Raw genomic sequence first — 27,750 nt, 5'->3', positions numbered from 1 at the left:
GTGGCAGCATCTGTCCAGAGCTGATCGGCTGTCGTCCCCTTTGCATTCCTGTGCTCTCCAGTTTGCCACAGTCCCCACCCTTCCTTTTGCCCCAACACCGGAAGTCACTTACCTTTTATCATTATATCTACAGTTTTTCTTTTATACTGGATTCGGTTTACTCATGTTGTATGCCCCAGGGAGGCATTCGAGCTTGCAACTCCCGGATTAGATAAATGTTAGCTCACACTGTCTTCTTTGACTTATTGGACGCCCTGAAGCACTGTCAGAGGGGCGGCTGGGAGAGTCAGCACCCACTGCAGAGTTCCTGGCCCCATCTTGTTTTTCCATTGATGTACTGAAGGGTGAGGCATGGGCCAAACTCTCTGATGTAGAGAGTCTCTCTGGCTACTTCTCCAGGGTGCTAAGCCTCCCCCTGCAGCCAGGCACAAGGGTTCAGGGGTCAGCAGACCCTTCAGCTTGCAGACTTCCAGCCTGCCCATTGGCAGCCCCAGAGGGGGCCACATCCCCAGCCATGAACAAAGTCTCTTTAGTGTGACACCTGTTGACCCTCGTGGAAAGGGATGAGGTGTGAGTCAGCTCAATCTTGTCCTCCTCAGTTGGCGTGACCCGTGGGTAGCCACGGTAAGCAGGCCGGAATCCAGAGCGAAACCTGGGGGATGGAGGGTCATCTTGAGCAACGGAGTGAGGGCGGCAGTTATGGGAACTGTCCTGTGGCTGCTCCCACCTCCAGCAGCCGATCTCTCCTCCAGAGGAAAGTCGCTGCCTCGCTCCTAAGAGCTCAGGGTCTCTGGGGAGGCACGTTCTTTAGTGGATTTGGTTTTGGGAAACAACCAGAAGTAATCTGGGGCTAAGTCCGAGGACTGAAGTGAGCCGAATGAGACCGTTTGTTATTACAAACAAACAAAAATAAACCAAGTTCGGTCATAAAGACAACAGATTTTCTTGTTCCATTTGTTAACTGGCTTCTAAGGGAGTATGCAGAGAGGAGTCTTAGAGACTTGGGGCTTTGGCAATGTTGGGTGGAATACGGATGCTTTGAAAGAAAATATACACATGGAACTACCAAGTTTTAGTACATTTGCTTAAAAAATAGACAACTTTCCCCAAGGCAGCAAAGAGGGTCCACCTGTAACTTGGAGATCAGAGGAAGCAGAGAGTGACTGGAAGAAGTGAGAAAGAGCCGGCGGAAACAGATGAGACCCTGTGTGATGCGGAGGGAGGGAAAGAACTATATGGTCTGTTTCCGGAGACGCAGGGTTCCGAGTTTCAGAAGAGCAGGCCCGATTTTGGTTCCTCCCGCTGTAGCTCTGAAGGTTCCGTGGTGCAGCCCAATAAATGCCTTTATTATGGGAGCTTCATGGCCTCTGCCCACACTCAGCATGTCCCAACCCGAGCTCCCCACCCTTTTCCCCCCACACCCCCCCCAGTTGTCCTCGTCTCAGTTCCTGACAACCGACCACTCTGTCCTTCCACTAGTTCAGGCCAGACACCTGGGGTCATCCTTGACTCCCTCCCCATCAAATTCTGTTGGCTCTACCTTAGCAATCTCCGGACTCTGACCACTTGTCACATGTCTAAACCCACCATCTCTCGCCTGGCTTATTGCACCTGCCTAACCATCTCCCTGCCTCCCCCACCTTGCCCCTCTGTGGTCCAGTTCCAACACAGCTGCAAGACTGATTCTTTTCAAAGGGAATCAGAGCATGTGTTTCCCCCGCTCAGAACACTGCAGGGCTCCTCATGTCAGAGAACCAGCCCAGGTCCTTACCTCGACCGCAGGGCCCTTACTTTGGCTGTTCCCTCTGCCTGGAATTCTTGTGCAGACACCTACAGGGCCCACTCAGTCCTCAAGTCTGCTCAAAAGACCCCTCAGTAAAGCCTACCCTGACCATCCCGTAAAATCACAACCCTGATGCCCATTACTTCCCCCGGCGCCTCCTGTCCTCTCTTACCCAGCTCTACTTTTTCTTTTTTCTATAGGATGTATCACCTAATACACAATGTATATTTACTCATTACATTTGCTTATTGTCTATCTCCACCTCCCCACTAGAGGGTCAGCTCCCCGAGGATAGTGATCACTGTTTTTGTTCCCCAGGGTGTCCCAAGGGGCCTGGAACAGTGCCGGGCACACAGAGCCACTGGTGAACGTTTTGCGGAAGAATGAAAATTCCGCCAGGAACACCAGTCTTCAGAGCTATTGTCATCAAATACTGAATGATTCAGAAGTTGTAAAGCCCTGGGATGTTCAGACTCCCAGGGACTGTGTCTTTGGGTAGCGGGAGAGTGACCAGTGCACAGGCACAGAAGGCTGGGAGCCCCCTCCCTGATGTGACAGTCCCTGTCTCCAAGTTCGCACTCCTACAACCGCATGCAAGAGAAATGTGTGATGCGGGGATGAGATTACAGGCCTTGGAGACACATGGAATTCCTGCTTTATGAGTTTAGGAGAGTCTTCCTTTTGGAGGCTCAGTTTCCTCATCTGTAAAATGGGGATAACACCTCCCTCCCATTATATATTTGCCTCTCAGGAGACAAATGGAGGGTTCTGGCAGCCATTAAATAGTCAAAAAAAAAAAAAAAAAAGTACAGTCTCTTACTTCCTTCTGGCCTGCCCCGGGTGGGATGTCTGAGCAACAAAGATCCTACTGGCATTATGAGTGGTGTGGACATGTGGGCAGGGAGGTGATAAAAGATGCCCAGGGCCAACCTCACCCACATCATTGCCTCGTTAAGGCCAGGACTCAGTGTCCACCTCTCATCTCCTCTTACCTGGCTCCACCGTCAAGGCTTTCTGAGAGGCTGAACGACTTGCTCTGCAAGCAGGACTCCTGGGCTGGGGCTCCTGCCTGGCCCAGCACCTCCTCACCTGTGCAAGTGCCCCTGAGCAAATGCCAGCCCCTCTCTGGGACTACACTTCTCTAGAACTACAAGGGTTGGGGGGAAGTGAGAACTTGGCTCCTTCCTTTCTGGCAGTGTCTGCCAAGGTCACTTCCTAGCTGCCCTGAAAGCCCCTTCTGTGATCTTCCAGGGAGCAACCTGCTCCCCCTCTAGTCTTGGCCCCGGGCCTCAGGTTGGGTGCTTCGTTCTGCTGCGGTTGGCGCTGTTCTCCTCGCCCAGGGACAGTCCTCAGTTCTTCCTCAGTGTAGGAAGCTGTTAAAACCATCAGTCCCTCCCTCCTTTACCTGGCTCCTTCCTTCCGCCCTCTCTGCTGTCCTTCTCCCTCTCTCCCCTCCCTCCATCTCTCTGTTCCTCCCTCCGTTCTTCTCCTTGTCCCAGATGCAGCCCCCAGAAGAAAGAGCAGGGGCAGGCCAACGTGAGAGCTGTGGCCCGGGCAACGGGGCAAAGCTTTGGGGAGGAGGTGGGGCGCGAGCTAGGCCTGGACCCGAGGGAGGACTGTGCTGGGGGCTCCCTGGGAGGATGGTAATCCCATGGTGGCGGGGATGGACAGGCACAGGCTCGAGCTGTGCAGGGGAGTCCAGATGGGGCCAGGATGAGAGGGGTTGGGGTGAGGGCTCACTTGTGGTTGAGGCAGCAATAAGTGATGGGATTGTACATGGTGGAGCTCATGGCCATCCAGAAGAGCACCAGGTAGACCTGCTGGATGAACTTGTGGCAGTAGATGTCCTCCTGGAAGCCGCCCAGGATGAAGTAGAGGTGGTAGGGCAGCCAGCAGATGGCAAATGTCACCACCACCAGCACCATGGTCTTCACAAACTGGTCCAGGAGAGACTCAGGTCACTCCTCAGCCTGGAAGCCCCAAGCCCCAGTTTTCCCGAGGGGAAGCACGAGGCACGTCTCATGCCAGCCTGAGAAGCCCTCAGTAAGCAGGCCCTGTCTACCTCCACAGGCTCAGGCCGGTAGAGCTTCTGCTACCCAGACACTCCTGGGCCTTCCACCTCGGGGCTTTTGCTCAGGCTGCTCTCTCTGTTCACACTGCTGTCTTTCCTTTGAAGTCCTCACTCCTCAAAGCCCAGCTCGGTGGCCACCTCCTCTAAAAGGCGTCTTGGATCCCCCTTAGAGCAGAGCAGCTCCCCTCCCTGGAGAGTGGATGAGCTCTCGTTCCTAACCACATCCTTAGAGGAGACCATGCCTGCTACGGGTTCCGAGGTCTCCCTCTCCCTGCAATCTGTGTCTGCCACAGCCCAAAGACCAAAGCAAGTCCGCCCGCCCGGGAAGAAGGAGTGAATGTTCTGGCCAGGGACTTGGGACAAGGGCAAGTTACAGGTGGAGTCTATCCTCCGCGGCGCCCTCTAGGGGACGTGCCCGGAATGGCTGATCCGAGGCGGGGCCAAACTTCCGGCCCCGCTCCCGGAGTTCACCTTCTCGGCCTGCAGGTGGCGCAAGTTGGCGCCATGCACCTCGTACCCTGGGACAGTGCGTCTCCAGAGCGTGAGACCGATGACACTGTGGGCGACGAACATCACCACGAGAGGCAGGAAGTAAATGAGGGCGATCACCTCGAGGTGGTACCTGGAAGGAGAGTCAAGGGACTGGGCACGGGGCGACCTGGGGGCGACTCCAGCATCCGCCAGCACTCAATCCCCAGGACCTTGCTGACGCCCCTGAGCTGTCCCTGGCGGGCTACCCTGGGCCACCTCCCAAGGGCTTGGTTTGAAAAAAAAAAAAAAAAAAAGTAAAAAAAAAAAAGAAGGGCAGACTGGCTAGCACATGTGCCCAATGAGAGTTTCCCCTGCTGCAAAAGGGACACCTGTGTTAGCTCTGAGTCCTTCCAAGTGACAGACAAGTTACCAAACAAGGAAATAAATAGGAACGAAAAAATTAACCAAGTAATACATTTGTTTAAAATTTAAAATGCCGTTAAGCACAAAGGAGGAAGTAAAATTATGTATCTCACCTCCACCAATGTTAATGGTTTGGAATATTTCTTCCAGAATCATGTAATATATGTGTATATGTATATGCACATATGTATTAGATAGATTATGTGTATCTTCTATATCTGCATCTGTCTGTCTAGGTAGATTTCCTAGAGTTGATATGGTTCTATCCTGCACCAACATCCCTAGCAGGGAAGGGGCAGTGGAGACAGGCCACACTGTACGTGCTAGTGGAGCATCTCTTCCTGACTGTGCGCATTTGGTTGGGAACATGGCTCACATCTGCAGATACTCTTTCACACCACCTGTGAGCAAGTGGCCCGGAGCACCATTGATGGCGCTCATCCAGTCCCCGTGGAGGACACCCGGGGCTGTGTTGAGACCTTCTCATTTCCTTTTGGAAAGATGCGTGCTGCCCATTCTGGTTTCTGAGCGATGCTGTAGCCTCTCTCTGACAAGGCCCAAGCAGGAGCATCCGGTGAATGGAACCAAGACCCCTGGCCCTGTCATGTGACCTTTTTCTAGGAGAACAGAGGTGTACCCAAGCCCCTCCTTTCCTCCCCGTGTGCCAGCCTTGCTGGGTTCCTTTCAAGAGGTACTGACACCTGGAGGGAGGGGAGTAGATGGCTCCAGCAAATGTCTTCCCTAAAGCCCGAGTTTAGAATTCGGCTTGCTTACTCTTTTGGCAAGCATGCTAATTACAAAAGGTTTGGGGGCTCCTAGACTCCCCGATCATCATCTGTCCTACTGTGGAGCAGGTGAGGGCAGAGCAGCAGCCAGGTGCCAGGCCCTTGTACCTTACCTTCATTGTGACGTCGCAGAGTGTCTGAGATAGATAGACCTTGAGGATCAGCGGGGCCACCTGTCTCAGCACCCAGAGCGGGAAAATGAGGCTCATAGGGGCACAGGAAGTCTGTGTCCTGTGAAACAGCTCTATACGGACTTAACACACAAATGATTTGCCTTCCACTGAGGGTCAGCCCTGTGGAGTCGGAAGAACTGGGTTCTTGCCTAGCCTCTAATTTAAAGCATGACCTTGGGCAAGTCAGATCTCTCCCTCAGTCTGTTTCCCCATTTGTAAAACAAGGAGTTAATCTCTACCATCCTTCCCAAGTATGAGCGACGCCTTTCTGTTGCCTCATTCTTTCGTGGGTCGGTTCAGGATAGGAATTCACTCTGGGCTAGGTTCCCACACAAAAGGGAGTGCCAAGGAGCTTTGGGAACCATCTTCCAGGGCCTGCCAGAATCTCATAGCCTGGACTGCCTTTTTTGTATTTTGATTTGGGGAGCGCATGTGCATTTTCCTAGATTCCTACACACACAGGATGTGAGCCTGTACGGATGGAGTCCCCAGTCTAAATCTCAGAAGCTCCCCAACCCAAGAACAAATAGTATATTCTTACACACGAGAAACCAGGCTTTCCCCCAAATCCTCTCAGAATTCGAAGTAGCACCAAAGTATAGCCTTCCTAGCCCACCTCTGCCCTCCTGTTTTCCCCTGTTGCCTGGAGCAGAGTCGGAAATCACCATCCCCAGAAAGGTGGTGGTTGGTACCCTAAATTCTTACTGGTCCGCACCTCAGAGAGAAAAGCTCACTGTTAAGGTGGAGAAACACCGCCCCGCAGTGGCCAGTCAGGAAATGTTCAGCTCTCTGCCCCTTCCCAAAGCCAAAAAGGGGGCGGGTCCCTACGTAGACTCCGCCCCTGGAGCCGTGAGTCCTGAGAGCGTGGGCTACGGAACGAGGGCAGACACGCAGGGCAGCAGTTTCCCGGGAAACTCAGCAGTTGCCAGGAACAGGCTTCTCAGAGGAATGGCGCCTTCCGCGAAGGCCGCAGCGCGGCGCTCTTCTGTCTGGTGCTCGGGACGGGAGGAGACCAGGTAGGGGCGGGCGTTGGGGGAGGAGTGTTAAAGGAGGCGGGAGAGGGAGTTGAGCTGTCGCTGTGCTCTGGCGGCTCTGGGCTCAGAGCGTGCACATCCTCAGGCTTGGGGCAGCTGGGCTTTTCTTGGACTAAATCTGCCAGGTTTGTTTTCGTTTGTTCCCCGTTTAAACTGCCACCTACTGGGCGCCGGTTCTGTGCCAGGCACCGTGCTAAGTTGCGTCAGGTACATTTTCTCTTCTGTGTTCGCAACAACCCCTGAGCAAGGTTCTCTTACTAATCCCCTTTAAGAGAGAAGGAGCCAAAGGGTCAGAGAGGTTAAGTGACTACAAAGGGTCCTCGGCCAGCAGGGGACAGCGCAGGACTCCAACTCGACTACTGTCTCCAGAACCTCAACCAATTCTTTATCCTCTACTACCAACCCCCGCGCCCCCCCCCCCGCGGTGCTTGGGGATGACAAAGCCACACCCGCTGTGAGAACTGGGCAAAGTGACTCCCAGAAAGGGAAAGGACTTACCCAGTGTCACACAGCAGCTGCACCACGCCTGAGTTCTGTTTTCTCCCCCATCCCCCAGCCCACGGTGCCTGCCTCAGGTCAAGTCCACTCCAGGCTCCTCCTGAAAACATCCCAGGCTCTGGCACCTGCCCTTTCTTTCTGTCTCGGTACCCTGACATGTCCCTTATTTAAGTAAGAGTGGTGAGGAGATTGGGCTCTGAAGCAGGACTGCCTGGATTTAAATCTTCGATTTACCACTTACTAGCTGTGTGGTCTTAGGCACATTACTTAGGTTTTTTTTAGTGCCTCAGTTTCCTCATCTGAAAAATGGGAATAATAATACATACATACCCATATTGTTAGGAGGATCCAATGGGTTCATATATGTAAAGTACTTAGACCAAACCTGACATATAGTAAGTGCTCCTTTTAGTTGATACTGTACTCACATAATCCCCAGTTCACTCACAGACACATGTGCACACCCACGCATACACACTGCACATGTGTACGTGCACATATGTGCATGCACACGTGCACACACACACCATGCTCCCCCACCCCCAGGCCTTACAAAAGGTGCATCTTGCCGCCGCTGTCTTCGGGCCAGGCCAACACGCACTTGGTGGTACCCCGGTCCATGATGATGGGGCAGTAGAAGGCAGTGGGGGAAGGCGAGGGCCGGGGCCACTGGCCAGATGCCAGCAATTACTGCTCTGGTGCTGGGGACCGAGAGCCGTGGCTGGAAGGGGTGGACGATGGCCATGTACCTGTGAGCAGAGGGCAGTGTGAGTGGTGGGTGCCCTCCCGTCAGACCAGCCCAGATTCGCTAGTCCCATTCCCCGCACCCTGGCTGACCACCTGCAGAGAGCCAGCTGGGCTGGTGCTCTCCCACAGCCATGTGGGACACTAGCACCCTACACGCCAGCCCACCCCACCCCGTTCCACCACATGGCCTCCCTCTGAGCGCGGATGTGCTCTCGATGGCCACAAGAGGGCGGTGTGGCCACACTGGCAGTCCATCTGGGGCCTTGTCCTGAAGCTCAGCCCTGCCGAGTTCCCCAGCCACACAGCCTGTCTTCTGTTCAGAAACCTTAACAGAGCCCAACGGCCTCCTGGACAAAGCCCAAAGCAGCTGCCCACCAGCTTTCTGCCGTGGAGGAACTGCTCTACATACACCGAGACGGCTTTGGTCCTAGATGACCCCCGGGCCTTCCTCCCTGGGATTAATCTGAACCCTGAGACCAGGCCAGAACGATAGGACGCAGCTCAAATCCCACTCTCACAATAGAGCTGATCCTGACGCCCATCTAACACTACGACCTGCCCTACCCCAGCACACATACCCTAGTGCCTCGGATCCCCTTCCTGATATTTTTCCATAGCACTCATGACCTCAAAATACAACATATCATTTATTTAGTCTCGTGTTTATTATTTAAATTCTCACTAGGGCAGGCATCTTTGTCTGCTGCTTCCCCCAGTGCCCAGAACAGTATCTGTACATAGTAGGCATTGAACATAAGAATGAATGAAGAAATGAATGGACGAGTCACCATTATTACCATCCTGACCTGAGCCACCATCCTTCCTCACCTGGGTTATTATTCAATGTCCTCCTGCCTGGTCTCCTGGCTCCTACCCTGCCCTCTACAGTCCGTACTACCCCCCCTCCACCCAGCCTTTAAAATGTAAGTTCCATGAGACCATGATTCCGGGACTCTTTTCCCACTGGTGTTTATTCCCCAGTGCCTGAAACAGTGCCTCAAATACCTGAGTGAATGAAAAGAAAGTCTTAGGGGACTTTCAGATCACTCCTCCACCCCTCCTGCCCCCACCCCATCCCCGTCAGAACGTCACAGTCTGCAGCCCCAGAGAGCAGCATCAGGGAAGTAACTGGCCCCATCTTAATTATATAGTAACTGCGTGCAGTGTTGAAATTTCCCCTCATATAATATATCTAGGAATAGGATGACAATATAAGCAATTTCCTTTCAGTAAAACAAAGATCAACTCCAGAGAAGAACACTTCAGAAGGTCCCTAAAACACCGTTGGTCTTCCCCTGTAGCCTTGAACAGCCATCTAGTGCAAAGTTCTTCCTTGTGTCTAACCTGAACCTTACTTGCTTCGGTTCCACAGTCCCCTGTCTTCCAGATGCATAGTTTAGGATCATGATCAGGTTAGGAGGCAACTAATTCCCTGCGTTCTACCCTTAACTTGCTGTGTGACTGTGGGCAAGTTACCAGCCCTGTGTGAACCCAGAAAAGTGAGCTGACTCCCCGCAGCTGCCCCCTTTTGCCTGTCGGCGGCGATGGTGGTCATGGAGTAGATGCTGACAAACATGGCTGTGATGGGGAAGAGGTTCTGGAAGTAGCAGAAGGCACGGCCAAAGTACCAGATGTTGTGGCTGGCGTAGACGAAGTTGAAGGCGGCATTGAAGGCGGCCATGCAGAGGTCGGCCAGGGCCATGTCGACAGTGAAGTAGTTGGTGACCATGCGCATCCTCCAACGGGCCAGGATTATCCAGATAACCGCAGCATTGCCCATCACAGCCACCAGCAGCGGGGCCAGGTAGGCTGCTGCCCACAATGCCAGATGCCAACCAGGCATGGAGAAGGCTGTGATGCCCATGGTGTTGCTCTCAAGGCCAGATGAGATGTTGGTGTCAGTCACCATGGCACAGGCTCCCATGGCTGCCTCTGGGTCTGGGACAACAGTCTAGCTCCTTGGCTCCTTCCAGGCCCTGGTGCCCTGCCGGATATGCTGTAGAAGACAAATCCTTTTGTGTGCATGAGTATGGGGGAGCGAGGGAAGCACTCCTGTGCAAAGCCAGGCACATCTGGGGAGCTGGGGGGCACTCCCAAGTCTCAAGCAAAGATGAGTTAGGCTGAGCAGAGAGCCAGGTCCAGAGCCGTTGGCATTTTACACTTCCATGTCCTGGCCAGGCTTCTCCAATGTCATGTGGACATCTAGAATCCAAGACATGCTTTCAGAGCAAGAAACATCCTTATAAATCATCAGTCAACCCCTTCACTGCAGAAATGGAAAAACAGATTCCAAGAGGGGACCAGCCCAGGTCACACAGTAAGTTGGTGATAAAGCCAGGACTCAAACCCAGGTCCCTCCTAATGCAATTCAGGGAACATTCTGGATCAGACGCACACACAGCAGCCGTCTTTGGATTCCACAGGTCAACTGCACAGCAGGCTCTCTCTCCAGGCGTTGGGGTGCAGGCAGGGCTGCCAGCCCGTGGTTGCCGCCCTGCTGCTCTCCGGGCGGGGCGTGCTGGGTGGTGAGGGCCTTGGCGGAGGTGTTTTCTGCTCACGAGGTAGGGCTGCCTTCTGCCCTTCGTCCCACCCCTGCGTGGAGGGCCCGGCCTTGTATCTTGAGGGAAGATTTAGGACTGGCTGCTGAGGCAGGGAGAGACCCAGGGGAAATGGGAGGTGGCAGCGGTGGGGCCAGGCATGCGGGGCACAGTCCTTGGTAGGGCGTTTACATTCAGCGGCGCTGGAGCTACATCTAGAATGTGATCAGGGGCATGGGCTTGGGAGCCCCAGGACTCCAGGCAAGTCTTTTCACCTTTCCCAGCTTCGACTTTCCCATCTGAAAACAATAGGAACAGTACGGTGCCCGTCTCACAAGATATTGGTGAGTTTTAATGAGACAACGTACGTAAAGTCTATTTAACACAGGAGCTGGCAGGTAAAAAAAACATGTCAAGGAGTTGTAGCCCTGCGGGAGGCCCCCAGACAGCTCAGGGCTCTGCTGGCCGAGGCAGGACGCAAAGCATTTCTAACACGTTCTCAGGTGATTCTGGTGCTGCTGGTCCAGGGACCTCACTTTGAGAACCACTGTCTCAAAGGGCAAGGACAAGGGCAGGGCTCGCTGCCTCTTCTGTGAGCTCCAGAAAACCCCGAGGGGCTGCCCACAGACTCTGCTCTTGGTCATTGACTGTGTGCATGTGTGTCGGGTGCTGCCTGAAGCTGCAATGCTGTGTCTGTGTGTGTGACAGACGTGTGTAAGCACACACACACTCGTGCACCTGGGCACACCTGTGGGTGTGTGGACCCTCGAGGCCGGGCAGGCTCAGAAGGGCAGGGCGTGTCCCTCGTTAAAGCCGAGGAGGGCTTCTCAGTCGCCAGCATTGGTGGCCCTGCTGGGCTGCTGGGCTAAGTGTGTGCTTGGTCTCCTGGGAAGCCAGCCCCGTTCCTTGAGGAGGGGCTGCTTGCAGGGGCCCCGCTCCTCCCGTGGGTATGTGTATCGTGGGGCCCCGGGCCTCACCTCGCCCAGAGTCAGCTTCAGACACAACTGGCTCCAGCCCTGGCCAGGCCGTGGGGCAGAGGCCTGTTCCTTGTCTGGATCGGGCCACCGGCCTCTGTTTGGATGTCTGCCCTTTGCTGAAGGGCCTCTGCCTTTGACGCCTTTTGGTAGCAGCGGTAGCCACTCAACTTTAGGGCTTGTTTGTCTCATGCTCCACTGACCAGGGTTTTGGAGGTAGAATGTATAGAAATAAGGACGTAACCGCAGGGCAGTCTTCTCTGTTTGCGGTTCTGCCTCCTACTCCAGGCAGCCAGAATTTGTTGAGTTTCAGGTGCAAGCCCAGTGCAGGGCTGGGACACCCAAGACTGTGTCACCTGCCCGAGAAGCCCCAAATAGCACCCTTTCTTCCTCCCCCCAGCGTCCCGCCACCTCCACTGTGTATGTGAGGATTATGTTTTGGAGCTGTGGAATCCAAGAGTTTTATTTCCCCCTTAAATCATGTGCTCTCGCGGCTTTCCAACTATGTGCTTGTGGCCTCGTGGAAGGAGAGGGTGGGGGCCGCCCCGCCCCGGACAAAGAGTTTACCAATCAGCCTTGCCGCTCAGAGCTGGCCGGCTGAGTTCATCGCTAAACAATGTCCTTGAAGGCTGCTCTTTGTCAAAACAGAAAAACATTCTAAATTCCTTTAGCTCCTGTGGACGCGTCAAGACTCCAGTTTGCTCTTCGAGCGTGTATGGGGGAAGTTCCCTCCGCCAGGAAGTGGAGGGGAAGGCCGCCCGTGGGTTCTGGCTGGCTGGGCTGAGGTGATGGCGCAGGTTGGGTACCCTTGGGAGATGACTCTGGTTCAGACTTTAGAGTGCAGGATGTTTATTAAGGAGCGCATGGGATCAACCCCTGGCGAAGGGAGGGGAAAGAAGCAGGTGTGGGCGGAAGGGGAAGTTGAGCGGTGATGGTGAGACGGCGGCCTTGGACAGCCCCGGGTTGACTCACTCTGAGCTAGAATGGCCTGTTAGAGTTACCCTCGTGGTTTGTGCTATTGTGATCTTGAAGCGAGCATCCTGGAGACCAGAGTCGGAAGTGATCTGTGTTTCAGGGAGTTTGGAGGAGAAGAAGGTGGGAGCTGCTGCAGGGATGAGGGAAGGGAGGGAAAAGGGGCTCCGGGAAGCGTTGTGGCCTGGGTGCCCCTCAGCAGTGTCCCAGAGATGCCTTTGGAAGTCGCCTGACCGTGTCTCTGGCTGGGCTTGGGCCCTTGGTCCTGGCTTCGGCGGGTCACATGCAGCTGTGGGTCATCTAGTCACCACGAAGTTCACAGGGCTGTGGGCAAAATGAGGGTGAGGACAGCGCACTGAGCTTTTTATTCCGGGGAGTGAATCCCGTTGGAAGGCTCAGCCTTCATTCTGAGACCATGCCCTTCTTGCTCTTTGGGTTAAAGTGGCCTTCCTGTCATGAAATAATGGTGACGGCAGATGGTAGCTGTGTTCCTGGTTTTTCTTTTTCTCTAATATTTCTTACTCAGTGGAATAACATTCTGGTGAGCTGTGTGGTTCCTTCAATTAGGTTTATGATATTTTATTGGTCTGTGAAATTCAGAGACTCAGGAGCCCTGATCTAGTTCCTCATTTGGAGAAGAGAGGGGGAGCCCCCGAGAGGGGAAGGCTTGCCCTGGGTCCTCTGGCCCTGGAGGGGGGCCGCTTCCTGAGGGCTTCCCTCGTCCTGCACTGGCCTGTCTGCCTCTGCTCGCTTGAGGCCCGTCAAACCCCCCTCCCGGTTACTTCCCTGTCACACAGGCAGGGAGCTCCTCAGGACCTGGATTGTGTCTTATTTATGTCTGGTGTCTAGGAGAGTAGTCAGTATATCAGGTGCACTATAAATGTTGATTGAATCAAAATGTTGATGAATAAAATTTAAAATATGACTCAGGGGTGAGGGATGATAAATTATATATATAACATATATCATCTATCTGTATCTAATATATATATCTGAAAGCCTTATACTGATGGCACTGGCACTAATGGTGGGATTTTCGGGAACTTTGAGTGGGCAGGGCAGTATAAAGCCTGGTACGTGGCACACAGTAGGTGCTCAGTAAATGCCAGATGAATAAATGAATAACAAATAATGAATAAAGTTGAAAACATCACCCTGTCAGGGATGATGGGAGTAGCATTCTTATTTTCACAGAATCTAAAGCTTAAACTAAAAGAACATGTCCATGTAGGTCGGGCAGAGCTTTTGGAGGATGTTGGGGTCTCTGCAGCATTCCAGGATTTATTCCTCACAGATAGCCCACCCCCCCCGCCTTGTCCACAGACTAGAGGGTCCCAGGCTGGCCCCTTTAGCAGATGGGCTCTGGGCCCTCCACCTGCTGGCCCAGAGTCTGGGACTTCAGCTGGGAGAGGGAGAGTTGCCGTCTGCCAAGACCATGGGCTGCAGCTGACACCTTTTTTAAACACTGTGAGTGTGCTGCGGCAGTGCCTCCCTCTGAAAGCCTGAAGTTTATCTAGCTGGAGAAGAGAGGCCGCGAGTGTTTACATCTGCTGTAGTCCTGGTGTACACAGAGCTCAGAAGCTCTTAACACAAAACGGGTTCGTTTCTCCACATCAGGCTTCTGCAAAATCTGCCCATTTATGGCAGGCAGAGGAGGAACTGGGTGCGGCTTGCCCTAGGAGGGGACACCCTAACACCCGCTTGCTGGTTGCATGACTGGGGTCATCCCAGAGGCAGCCTGGGTGTTGCAGGCAGAGGGGACTTGGTGTCTGCCCCAGGTGCTGGCAGATGCGGCAGCAAGTGCTGTGGCGAGGAAAGGGGGGATGAGGTAAGGAAAGGGGGGGTGACAAAGGGTCAGTGCTTCTGAAAGGGCTGAGTCTTGGGCCCTGCAGCGGGTCTCTCGACTGGGCAGGTGGTCTGATGGTCAGCCCAGAGTTAGGAGAAAATGTCATGTCTCTACCTTCATGAAGTTCCCAGCCAAGCTGGGGAGCCGGGTCCTGGAATAGCAGAGAGAACTCACTACCCCCTGTATTATCTGTCCCCCTCCACTCCATCCTCTGCCACCATATGATCTTTTAAAAACACCGATCTACCATGCATTTCCTGCTTGAAACCCTTCAATGACTTCCCATTGCTCTCTGGGTTAAGAGAAAAATAGCCCTATTCCTTTACCAGGTGTGACTGCTAACTCTCCCTCAGGACCACTTTCCCCTTGTTTCTTTTAGCAGCAGAGCCTCCCCAGATGTTACCTGTCACCCGGCTGCCCCGCTAAGGACTACCCTTCCAAGCCTCCCTTCCAACCCAGGTGTGGTCACACGATTAAGATCTGGCCCATAGGATGTGGGCAGGAGCGATTTATATGTGTATACGGACAACCTCAAGGTCTCGTTTTTTTTTTTTTAATTTATTTTTAATTAAAGTGTAGTTGAGGGCTTCCCTGGTGGCGCAGTGGTTGAGAGTCCGCCTGCCGTTGCAGGGGACACGGGTTCGCGCCCCGGTCTGGGAAGATCCCACATGCCGCGGAGCGGCTGGGCCCGTGAGCCATGGCCGCTGAGCCTGCGCGTCCGGAGCCTGTGCTCCGCAACGGGAGAGGCCACGACAGTGAGAGGCCCGCGTACCGATAAAAAAAAAAAAAAAAAAAGTATAGTTGAGTTACAATGTTGTGTTAATTACTGCTGTACAGCAAAGTGACTCAGTTATACATATATATATATATATATATACATTCTTTTTCATATTCTTTTACATTATGGTTTATCACAGGATATTGAATATAGTTCCCTGTGCTATACAGTAGGAACCTTGTTGTTTATCCATTCTATATATACCAATTTGCATCTGCTAATTCAAAACTCCCAATTCATCCCTCTCCCACTCCTCTCCCCCTTGGCAACCACCAGTCTATTCTGTATGTCCCTGATTCTGTTTCTGTTTCATAGATAGGTTAATTTGTGTCATATTTTAGATTTCACATATAAGTGACATCATATGGTATTTGTCTTTCTCTTTCTGACTTAACTTAGTAAGATAATCTCTAGTTGCATCCATGTTGCTGCAAACGGCATTATTTCGTTCTTCTTTATGGCTGAGTAGTATTCCATTGTATATATGTACCACATCTTCTTTATCCATTCATCTGGGGTTCTTTTCGTTTTTTTGCTAGTTTTTAAAAATTTATTTGTTTATTTATTTATTTATTTTTGGCTGCGTTGGGTCTTCATTGCTGTGCGCGGGCTTTCTCTAGTTGCAGCGAGCGGGGGCTACTCTTTGTTGTGGTGCGCGGGCTTCTCATTGTGGTGGCTTCTCTTGCTGCGGAGCACAGTCTCTAGGTGTGCGGGATTCAGTAGTCGTGGCTTGTGGTCTCTAGAACACAGGGTCAGTAGTTGTGGCCTAGGGGCTTAATTGCTCCACGGCATGTGGGACCTTCCCAGATCAGGGCTCAAACCCATGTCCCCTGCTTTGGCAGGCGGATTCTTAACCACTGCACCACCAGGGAAGCCACATTCATCTGTAGATGGACATTTAGCTTGTTTCCATGTCTTGGCTATTGTGAATAGTGCTACTATGAACATAGGGGTGCATGTATCTTTTTGAATTATACTTTTGTCTGGATATATGCCCAGGAGTGGGATTGCTGCATCATATGGTAATTCTACTTTTAGTTTTCTGAGAAACCTGCATACTGTTTTCCATAGTGGCCACACCAACTTACATTCCCACAGTGTAGGAGGGTTCCCTTTTCTTCATACCCTCTCCAGCATTTGTTATTTGTAGACTTTTTAAGGATGGTCATTCTGAAGGTCTCATCTTTAAAGAGGGAGCTGGTTGCCTTTCACTTCCACTCCCCTCTTCCCACTGCCTGGAAAATGGCAACAACAGGACCTGCCATCTTGAATCCAGAGAGGGCAGCCCTGTCTTCTGGCTGGCAGAGCCCAGGGCTGTTACATGAAAAAGGAAAAGAAAAGAAAGCAAACTTCTTTCTTATCTAAGGCACTGCATGTTGGGCTCTATTATAGCACTTAACCCTTCATAATACAGTATCCTTCAAGAACTTCCTTGGTGCTCACTCAGGTTAACTGTCTTTGTTCTGTACTCCAGTAGTATTTCTGTGCTTTCCTTCTTGTTAACACCCTGACCCATCACATCTGTTCAGCGTGGGTTTTCTCTGCTAAGCTAAGAAGTTCATGAGGCCAGGAATCATGTCTGTCTTGATTATGGCCATATCTTCCCTTCCCTCCATTGTGATGGGCACATTTGTATATGCTCAAGGGTATTTGCTGATTAAGTAAGTGAATGAATACAGTGAAACAACTTGGGTGTAATATTAGGAATACTTTTTGCTATAAGCAACAGTGACTTAAACAAATGGGGGCTTATTTTTCTCACATAACCAGAAGTCTGGAGGTCAGTGATTCCATGCTAAACAGCTCAATGGTTTCAAAGCTCTTTGGGAATTTTGATTTTTCTTGGCCTTTACCTCATGGCTTCAAGATGGCTGCAACAGCTCCAAATATCATGTCCTTACGTGACAGCATTCCCATCCCAGGAAGGGAGCAGGAAGGAAAAGAACTCCCCTTCCAGGTCTTTCTCTTTTGTCAGGGAGGGAAATCTTTCCCAGGACCCTCCCAGTAGATGTCCCTTATATCTTATTGGCCAGAACAAGGTCACATGACCACTCTTAGCTACATGGGAAGTTGGGAGAGGAAGTGTCTTCCTTCTTCAGGACGCAACTGGGTTTTGGCACTGTGGGACTCACTGGGGCTGGTGGGAAGAAGCCAGTTCTAAGAGCCCTTGCCTTTTCCTTACCCATGTGGTACCATATTCAGGAAGTCCCAGGGACCATGGGGTATCATGATGTGGTCACAAATCATGCGTTGCTCTTATGCTTGCTGGAGAATGTCACTTTCTATCTCTTGAAATTCTCTTCTGGACACTGGCCTGTTCCAGTACAGTCCATCAACTATCATCTCTGTGGTCACAGCAGTAGCTGTGCACCACACACGTGCCCATGTGCCTGGTGATTGAACAAGTTATATAACCTCTTCATGCCTCATCTTCCTCATTTGTCAAGTGGGACTAGTTGTCCTATCTCATGGGACTGTTTTTGTGCCAGTAACTGGCACATAGGGCTAAATAAGAGTTTGCTGTTGTTATTTCATTATATCCCCATTTCACACATGGGAATATATGCTCAGAAGAGTTAAAGAACTTGCCCAAGGTCATGCAGTTGGGGGAGCCAACAGTCAAAGCCTGATCTGTCTGACTCCAGAGCCCACACACTTTCTTCTCCTACCACAGGGCTTCTCTGAGATGACAAATTTGTACTGAATGTTCCAAGGGTGGGGTGTCTTGCCACAGACACTATGTATGAATCCTTTTAGGGCCCGGATGGAATGCTGCCTCCTCCTGGAAGCCTCCCTGGATACTTGCTCTCTACTCCTCACTGGCACATGGAAGCTTTTCTGGAGGACATGGGAGCTGCCCCTTGTCTCTTCCTTGGAGGGCAGAGAATGTCAGTCTTGGCCACTGTTGTGGTCATCAACACAGATACAGTCTTAGCCCTCCGGGGCACCTAGTCCTGATAAGGACACTGATGCCCAGGTAAGGCACTCACTCCACGTCAGACAGCCAGTACTAACAGAGCTGTGTCTGGAGCTCCAGCCTCCAAATTCCCCATGCAGTGCTGTTTCCTCAGGGCTCCCTCCATGACGTGAGCACTTTGCAGAAACAGCAGCTCATCCGAAGGACACCCTCATTCAGGTTGGACTGAGCATGGGGATCACTGGAGATCCTGGCCTGAGACTAAGGGAGATCATCTCTGATCTTTCGCCTCCACCCCCGTTCCTACCTGGGCCAAGGTCCTGGGTCCGTCCCCTGCACATGTGTCAACTGCTGCCTGAGTGTCTGTAATACACAGATGGCGACACTGAGGACAACATCATTGCTTTAATCCTTGTGAGCACAAGGGCTTCAAGCAGCCTCTCAGTCTCAGATGATGATTGATGAGGATGATAATGATAACCATGGCCAGGGTTAAGATTTATTGAGCCAAACCTCCTTGTAATAAGTGTGCATAATCTCTAATCAGCAGGTCTTCCCGCACACACTCCTTTCTCCTGCTGTGTTCTGCATCTCAGAAAACTGACCACATCCACCCAGTTCCCCAAGCCTGAAACCGGGGCATCACCATCAGCAACTTCTGCCCTCGCTCTCTCCCCACTATCACCTACTCCCATCCATTCTGCATCCTGAATCTTAACCCATCCACTTCTCTCCATTCCTACTGTTTGTCCTCCCCCCTCCAATTCCCTGTTCAATCTACTGAGAGCCACAGGCTCTTGCCTCAAGTCTTGTGGTTCCCAAACTTTGCTGCACGTTAGAATCACCTGGGGAGCTTTGAAAACGCCTGATGCCATGTCACACCTCAGACCAATTAAGCAGGAGGTATGGGGGTGGGAGGCAGGCATCAGTGCTTTTCATTTTATTTATTTTTCATTTTTTTGCGGTACGCGGGCCTCTCACCGCTGTGGCCTCTCCCGTTGTGGAGCACAGGCTCTGGACGCCCAGGCTCAGCGGCCATGGCTCACGGGCCCAGCCGCTCCACGGCATGTGGGATCTTCCTGGACCAGGGCACGAACCCGTATCCCCTGCATCGGCAGGCGGACTCTCAACCACTGTGCCACCAGGGAAGCCCCATCAGTGCTTTTTAGAAATCCCCAGGTGGTTCCAGTTTGCAGCCAAGTTTGGGAACTACTCTTCCCTTGTTCTGAGACCCTCTTCCACACACTTTCACTTGGGCAGCTTCCACTTAATCTGGCAGGTCTCTCTTTCTTTTTTAAAAATTTATTTATTTGGTTGCACTGAGTCTTAGTTGTGGCAGGCGGGCTCCTTAGTTGCAGCTCGCTGGCTCCTTAGTTGCAGCCCGTGGGTCCTTAGTTGTGGCAGGCGGGCTCCTTAGTTGTGGCTCCAGGGCTCCTTAGTTGCGGCTCACCAGCTCCTTAGTTGTGGCATGTGAACTCTCAGTAGCGGCATGCATGTGGGATCTAGTTCCCTGACCAGGGATCGAAACAGGCCCCCTGCATTGGGAGCACAGAGTCTTATCCACTGTGCCACCAGGGAAGTCCCTGGCAGGCCTCTCTTTAACATTGCTGCCTCCTGGAAGCCTTTCTGGAACAGACAGATCTAAGCAACTGCTCCCCTCGACACTTAACCACTCTGTGTTGCTATTGCTTTTTGAAATGTCTGCCTTCCCTCCCTATCACCACCCCCTTCCTCACTGAGTGGAAACATTAATGGAACCAATCCTCACAACAACACGAGAGGTAAGTTTTATTAATCTTATGATTTTGAATATTGCCCCAGGTTTTTATTTTTGCAGTTTATCTGTTTACAGTGTTTGAAGCATAAAGAAAAGCATTTTCTCTTTAAATGTGGATGTAGATATAAAGATGTTTGTTCTTAATACTCTTAAAGCCAGTGTTTTCCTGTTTTCTGTTTGAAATGCCCAAGCCATAGCTAATAATTCCTGAGGGACCTTGAGACTATGGAAAATACCCCATATTTAAAGCTGATCATAGATTATGGTTATTTCCTCTCAATCATCTACCGATGTTGCTTTTCCGTGGTCTAGATTCAAGAGCTAAAAATGAAGAATCTAATGTTTGCTTGATACTCTTTTTTTTTTTGTGGTGCGCGGGCCTCTCACTGTTGTGGCCTCTCCCGTTGTGGAGCAAAGGCTCCAGACATGCAGGCTCAGCGGCCATGGCTCACGGGCCCAGCTGCTCCGCAGCATGTGGGATCTTCCCAGACCGGGGCACAAACCCGTGTCCCCTGCATCGGCAGGCGGACTCTCAACCACTGCGCCACCAGGGAAGCCCTGCTTGATACTCTTTTAAGGAACCTATTCTCTCTGCTGGAAGATTGTAGCTTTTTCTCTTTTCTCTGTGGAATTCAGGAATTTGCCAATTTATACCCTGTGTATAAAAGAGTATCAGTTTTAAATATGGTACTCAGTGAGTCCTTTCAGTTTGAAAGCACAAGTTTTTCTTCACAGGGAACTTTTCTTCTATAATTTCTCTATTTTCATATTATGTAAGAATGTTTTCAGGTATAAGTAGCAGAACATTTGAGTAAAGAATGACTTGAATAAATAGTTGCTTATTTTCCTCACTTCACAAGGCACTGGGTAGGCAGCTGCTGGCTTGGGTTCTGTCGTTTGACAACATCAGGGTTTGGGCTGGTATCTCCTCAATTCTCTTGGCCTCTCTCTTGTGGTCACAGGACGGTTGCCGCAGCTCCAGGCACTGTGTTTGCAGTCAAGTTAGGAAGAAAGGAGAAAAAAGTGCGGCACTAATTGCATATGCATTTTATATCAGAAAAGACGAAAGTGTTTCTGGATGCTTATGTCTCATGGGCTGGAACAGTGTCATATAGCAAGGGAAGCTGGTAGTAAGTGTCCAGCCTCCATAGTGGAGTCAGAGGAGGGAGGAGGAGGTTGGGCACGGGGTTCAGCTAGTCAGCCAGCGGCATCTGCTACATTTCTTCATCCTGGATCTGGCCTCCACATCTCTTATCTTTTTCTTCTGATTTCCACTTCTTTGTGTTTTTTGCTCTGAATTGTGAGGTACTTCTCTCCCTTTGTCTTCCAGACTCAATTCCCATCCCTGACTGTCTCTATAAATTGTTATATTGGAAAGTCATACTTTTTAGGGAATTACCTGGCGGTCCAGTGGTTAGGACTGTGCCGTCTCACTGCCGAGGGCCCGGGTTCAATCCCTGGTCGGGAACTAGGATCCCGCAAGCTGCGCAGCGCGGCCGAAAGAAACAACAAAAAAAGAAAGTCATATTTTTTAGTTAGCAGGAATTTTTTTGTGTGTCCTCCAACTGCATCTTCCCATAACCAATTTATCTTTATTTGAAGTCCTCTCTTTCTTGCTACTTCTACTTAACGCGCTCACCTAGGGCTTCCTCCCGTATGTTACTGAGTCCTTTTAAATAGGTGTGATTTTTCTTTCCTTCCTCATATTTTTTCCCCCTTGGTCCCCATAGAGGCCAGGCTGTTGACATGTTTAGAACAGGGACCAAGCCAGTAAGCGGTGGAAGACACAGCAGTTTATGCTCTCCTGGGCCTTTGGTGAAGGAAAGGTCTGGCAAACAGTCACTCCTTCGCCTCTGTCCACTCTAGGCATCCCTGGAGGCTCGCTGGCCACCTGCAACCCATCAGTCCACCAGTGCCGCCCCCCACTCCGTGGTGGTCAGCTGGGCGGCGCAGGCCCCCAGGACCACACGTGGCCTGCAGGCAGAAGCAACCCCTCCCTGAGAAGAGTTAGGGTTCCATGGGGGTGGGGGCAGGTCACCTCTGGGAACCAGAAAGTTCCTTCTACCTGGTGCCGAAAGGAGGCTGTGCCCCTTCTCCCACCTCTGGCCCTTCAGCTGTAGCTCAGGAGGGTGGAGCCCCAAACCTGCTCTTGCCCTTGGAGATGTGGGGGCTCCCTGCGGCCTCAGGTACTCCCTCCTGGCTTCCGGGTTATGTCACGCAGAGAGTGGGTGGCAGGCAGGGGGAGGGGGTAAGGGATGTGCAATCCCTGCTCAATCAAGGCAATCTCAGGATTCACTTGAGCCCAGTTTATAAAGGTTTGGCTTTTGCTTAATACTCTGTACAAACAAATGTTATAAATCCAGGTGCGACTTACCTGTTTGCTAAAACAGGCCTGGTAGGGCTTCTCTGGAGGCATTTTGTCAAGAGTTTGAATTAGTGATTTCAAACAGTGGGTTATGACTAGTTTTAAAAGGGACAGTATAGAAAATATAAGAATGCATCCTGCGGCAAGGGTGAGTTTGTTTCATGCAACTTTTGCTCAGTTTTGTGTTTTGTATGTACATTGGGCTGTAACGTAAACTACAGTTCTGGATCATGTTAAAAAAAAATGTATAAGCAGGGGAATTCTTTGGTGGTCCAGTGGTTAGGACTCTGCACTTTCACTGCTGTGGCCCGGTTCAATCCCTGGTTGGGAAATTAAGAGCCCACGAGCCATGCAGCGCAGCCAAAAAAAAGTATAAGCGGTATTGAATTGGAGGATGTTCTGGGGACAGTTGTTTTGGCTTCACAAGAGAATAAAATTAGAGGAAGATGAGATCCTTTACTAGAAGAATTCCATAACTCCCTCCACCCCAGCTGACTTTATTTATTTATTAAAAAAATTTTTTTTTTAATTTATCTTTGGCTGTGTTGGGTCTTCGTTGCTGTGCGCGGGCTTTTCTCTAGTTGCGGTGAGCGGGGGCTACTCTTCGTTGTGGTACTTGGGCTTCTCATCGTGGTGGCTTCTCTTGTTGCGGAGCACAGGTTCTGGGCACACAGGCTTCAGTTGTTGTGGCTCGCGGGCTCTAGAGCGCAGGCTCAGTAGTTGCGGCACACGGGCTTAGTTGCTCCACGGCATGTGGGATCTTCCCGGACCAGGGCTCGAACCCACGTCCCCTGCATTGGCAGGCGGATTCTTAACCACTGCGCTACCAGGGAAGCCCCCCCAGCTGACTTTAAATGCAGGTTCCTATGGCATTTATGATGCACTAGAACTAACTACTGTTTAGCAGCCTAAACTCATGGTGTTTTTCCCCAGCCCCTACTTGACCCTCCAGAAGTCAGACCAGCCTGCTTTCTCTGCAGTCCTCGTGAAATCTCAGGGAATTTGCTGGGGCAGAGAGGCAGCCAGCATTGCTCCAGGGTTTGGAGGGAAGCTTGAGGAGGCTGAGCAGGAGGTGGAAACCAGCCCCGGGTCCGAGTTCCTGCGCGGACCCTGAAGGGCTGTGTGACTTTGGGCGCACACTCCGAGACTGTGTCTCCTCGTGAGTGAAGCAAGAAGTATCCTCCTCGTCTTGTTTCCCACACAGAGCGATTCTGATGACCCACAGAAAAGGAAAAAAACCACATTTCAGTCAACACATGTTTGTAACAGAAAATGGCATTTTGCTAGTGGAAGGCCTTTTGTTTTCTCTGAGCCGGGCAGAGGGGGACTTGGGAATTTACGACAGAATGTAGGTGCTGCAGCCGAGGTGAATTTGCTGAGCAAACAAGAAAGAGGAAGCTGAAATGGCCTGAGGGGAAATACCGGAAGTAGGAGAAAGGAGGCGGCGTTTCTGGGAGAAGAGAACTGGCTCCTCCCGGGACAAGTTTTTCCTCAAATGTCTGTGTGACTGGCTTTCTGGTGGGAGCCCGGGGTAGGACGGAACCTGCAGTCGGAACGGGGCTGCAGGCAGAGCCGGCCCGCGCTGCGAGAGACAGTTGACCTGTGGCTTCCGTGTTTAATGAGCAGCTACGTGTGCCCAGCACCCCCCCCAGGTCCCCAGATACCAGGTGGTGAGATGGCCCCTGCCGACAACCGAGTGGGGAGGGGGGCGATATCCAAGTAAATCTGGGGGTGATGAGGGTTCTAATAAGTGGGTGAAAGCACTTAGTCAGCTGTAAACTGGGCAGTCTACCTGTAATGGGGTCCCCTAGCAACCAGCACAGGGCAGGATGCTGTGGCCTGTTAACCTTCCTGGCATAGGCCAGCAGATCCATGTACGTTTTCTGAGTGTAAAACCTTACACCCCTTCCTCAGTAGCTGCAAGATCAAGTCCAGACCCCACTTCTGTGTCCCCCAAGGCCTATTCCTGGTACCTTCTGACCACCCTGGGGGCCCAGCCACCTCCTCTGAGACTCCCCTTCCCCAGCAGCACCCAGCCTTCCAGAAGCAGGTGCCCTGCCCTCCCGAGTGACAGGTGGAGCTATTGCTGCCGCCCTGATGGCTGGCACTCACCACTCCCAGTGAGTCACGCAGGCCTGGCCCAGCAGCCATTGTTCCCACGGTGCTTTCCCAGAACGCCTGGCTGGGCCCCAGTGAGACCAACCCCTACAGGTGGCCGGCTGCGAGACTCCTCCTCTGTCAAAGCTCTGTGAGGCCAGCTTGGAATCTCCTCCAGAAAGGCCCCTCCCTTATGAGGAGAAGAGATGGGAATGGCGTTTTCTCAGTCTGTCAGCCCTTGGCATTGCCCACTTAAAAGAATCTATTACTTAATTTAAAAATGTACAAAGGATAAAAACAGAAAATTTATAGAACCACCAATGGCTGATCAACATGTAAAAATACACTTGACCTCACTAATTATCAGGGAAATGCAAAATAAAAGGGAACATTTTTCTTTTTAAAAAACATTTATTGTGCAATATAGCACACATGTAGAAAAGGGCATAAAACATAAATAGGTAGCTGTAAGCAGGATTCTGGCCTTCTTTGAGCTTGAGTTCCTCTGTCCGTTTATGAGGCAGGTGGACCTAATGATATCTGAAGATCCTCCCAGCTCGGGTACTCCTTGAATCACCACTGTCAGCCTTGGTTTACTGCTAATTCCCTCTGTGACCAGGGGAAATATCCTAACCTCCCTGTTTTCTCATTTGTAATTGGGCATACAAACACCTATCCAGCCTACCTCCCAGCGCTGGCAGGTGGCTCCAAAAATTTTGAAGGAGAAAACCAGCCAGAGGATAAATGTCCTAGGAGGGTGGATGCTAGGCTCAGGGCCAGCACCTGGGCTGTGAAGAGATGGAAGGGGTTCTGGTGGTCTCCGAGGCCTGGCCCCCTCCATGTCTACTGGTCCCCATTGGACTGCACAGAGGCAACCCAGCTGTGGGCAGATTTGACTCAGTTCTTTAGGAGCTGTTTTGTTCTAGGTACAGTGCTTGATAATTTCATTTGGTTACCTTGAAGCATCCCATTTCACAGATGGCATTGGTGTCCCAGGAGGGTAACGAAAGTTCCCAGTATCCTCATTCAGAGTTGGCTTGCACGTGGTAGGTCTGGCATGTAACCTGCCCCCTGACTGTGAATCAAATGTTTTTCACGAAGCTGTGCTGCTTCAGGGAGCTTGACTCACCTTCAGCAGGTCCCCTTCGTTCCACTCCTATCCCAAGGAATCCCTTAGAATGAGTTTTCCTCTTTCCCCCATGATAACCTTCAGATAGCTGAAGTCACTGGTCCTATCCCCTGAGTCTTCCCTTCCCCTTTCTCTGACTTTTCCTCTGAGGGCACAGTTTGAAGCCCTCACACCACTGGCTAGTCCCTTCTGAACATCTGTGAGATCATGGGAAGGGTAGAAAGAAATAGGATGACCATCTTGTCCTGGTTTTGCACAGGACTCTTTTAGCACCAAAACTCCTAGATCCCAGGAAACCCCTCAGTCCCAGGTGAACTGTTACGGTTTCTAGGGACTGTCCCAGTTTTAAAACTGAATGTGCCATGTGCCCCAAGCCACTGATAGATACTAGTTATTGAGATGTTAACAGCTGTTGTCTGGGGGAAATAGGATTGTGCAGTCAAATATAGTTGGGAAAAGCTGCATCCCCATCTTTCCTCCTGGAGAGAAACAATATCCATTCTCATGTTAAAGGATATGAAAAAGTCCTGCAGCATTTCCCAGACTTTTTTGATAGATTCTTTTTAAGGAAACACGTAAAAGCTCAGAACTACCATCTTGCAGAAACACACAATAACACTGTGTAAAGTTTCAGCTCTGATCAGTATTGAACTCTTAATGTTTGCGCTGTTGTGTATTATTTCTCTTTGCTTTTTAAGGCACATAGTTAACACATTTCATTCTAGTGTAGCTGGGGCCACAACTGCATTCAGTAGAAAGCACATCATTTGCTGGCTCAGAGTATTTGAACTTCCCACTGGAGAAAAGTCAGTTTACTTCTCTGAAACTCAGTTTCCTCATCTGTAAAGTGAGATTCATCACATCAAATTCCATGGGTGGTGGGGAATTAAGAGGTGATTATGTGAGGGACTTCCCTGGTGGTGCAGCAGTTAAGAATCTGCCTGCCAGAGGGAGGAACACTCCCAAGCTCATTCTACGAGGCCACCATCACTCTGATACCAAAACCAAAGATGTCACAAAGAAAGAAAAGTACAGGCCAATATCACTGATGAACACAGATGCAAAAATCCTCAACAAAGTACTAGCAAACAGAATCCAACAGCACATTAAAAGGATCATACACCATGATCAAGTGGGGTTTATCCCAGGAAAGCAAGGATTCTTCAATATACACCAATCAATCAACGTGTTACACCATATTAACAAATTGAAGGAGAAAAACCATATGATCATCTCAATAGATGCAGAGAAAGCTTTCGACAAAATTCAACACCCATTCATGATAAAAACTCCAGAAAGTAGGCATAGAGGGAACTTTCCTCAACGTAATAAAGGCCGTATATGACAGACCCACAGCCAACATCGTTCTCAGTGGTGAGAAACTGAAACCATTTCCACTAAGATCAGGGACAAGACAAGGTTGTCCACTCTCACCACTATTATTCAACATAGTTTTGGAATTTTTAGCCACAGCAATCAGAGAAGAAAAAGAAATAAAAGGAATCCAAATCGGAAAAGAAGAAGTAAAGCTGTCACTGTTTGCAGATGACATGATACTATACATAGAGAATCCTAAAGGTGTTACCAGAAAACTACTAGAGCTAATCAATAAATTTGGTAAAGTAGCAGGATACAAAATTAATGCACAGAAATCTCTTGCATTCCTATACACTAATGATGAAAAATCTGAAAGTGAAATTAAGAAAACACTCCCATTTACCATTGCAACAAAAAGAATAAAATATCTAGGAATAAATCTACCTAAGGAGACAAAAGACCTGTATGCAGAAAATAATAAGACACTGATGAAAGAAATGAAAGATGATACAAATAGATGGAGAGATATAGCATGTTCTTGGATTGGAAGAATCAACATTGTGAAAATGACTCTACTATCCAAAGCAATCTACAGATTCAATGCAATCCCTATCAAACTACCACTGGCATTTTTCACAGAACTAGAACAAAAAAATTTCACAATTTGTATGGAAACACAAAAGACCCCGAATAGTCAAAGCAATCTTGAGAAAGAAAAACGGAGCTGGAGGAATCAGGCTGCCTGACTTCAGACTATATACTACAAAGCTACAGTAATCAAGACAGTATGTTACTGGCACAGAAACAGAAATATAGATCAATGGGACAGGATAGAAAGCCCACAGATAAACCCACACACATATGGTCACCTTATCTTTGATAAAGGAGGCAAGAATATACAGTGGAGAAAAGACAGCCTCTTCAATAAGTGGTGCTGGGAAAACTGGACAGCTACATGTAAAAGAATGAAATTAGAACACTCCCTAACACATACACAAAAATAAACTCTAAATGGATTTTGAATGTAAGGCCAGACACCATCAAACTCTTAGAGGA

General features: G+C 50.6%; 2 protein-coding genes across 2 annotated transcripts in view; one reads left to right on the top strand and one right to left on the bottom strand.

Moving 5' to 3' along the window:
• Positions 1 to 435: 435 nt before the first annotated feature.
• TACR2 (tachykinin receptor 2) lies at positions 436 to 10,759 on the bottom strand. Its single transcript, XM_027130050.1, is given in 6 exon segments — positions 436 to 652; positions 3,524 to 3,720; positions 4,326 to 4,476; positions 7,792 to 7,877; positions 7,879 to 7,987; positions 9,518 to 10,759. Coding segments are annotated over 6 exon segments (1,152 nt in total). The 5' UTR covers positions 9,910 to 10,759.
• The window catches only part of TSPAN15 (tetraspanin 15), a 79,069-nt gene continuing 57,867 nt past the window's right edge, over positions 6,549 to 27,750 (top strand). Inside the window, exon 1 of the mRNA XM_027130047.1 lies at positions 6,549 to 6,722. The gene's annotated coding sequence lies outside the window, so the exon portion shown is untranslated. The remainder of the gene's footprint in view (positions 6,723 to 27,750) is intronic.

Source organism: Aethalodelphis obliquidens, unplaced genomic scaffold (assembly GCF_003676395.1).
Source record: "Aethalodelphis obliquidens isolate GAN/ISIS:26980383/991018 unplaced genomic scaffold, ASM367639v1 scaffold37, whole genome shotgun sequence".
Taxonomy (NCBI): domain Eukaryota; kingdom Metazoa; phylum Chordata; class Mammalia; order Artiodactyla; family Delphinidae; genus Aethalodelphis; species Aethalodelphis obliquidens.
The sequence above is the reverse complement of the archived record's forward strand: the minus strand, read 5'-3'. Positions and strand labels throughout refer to the sequence as shown.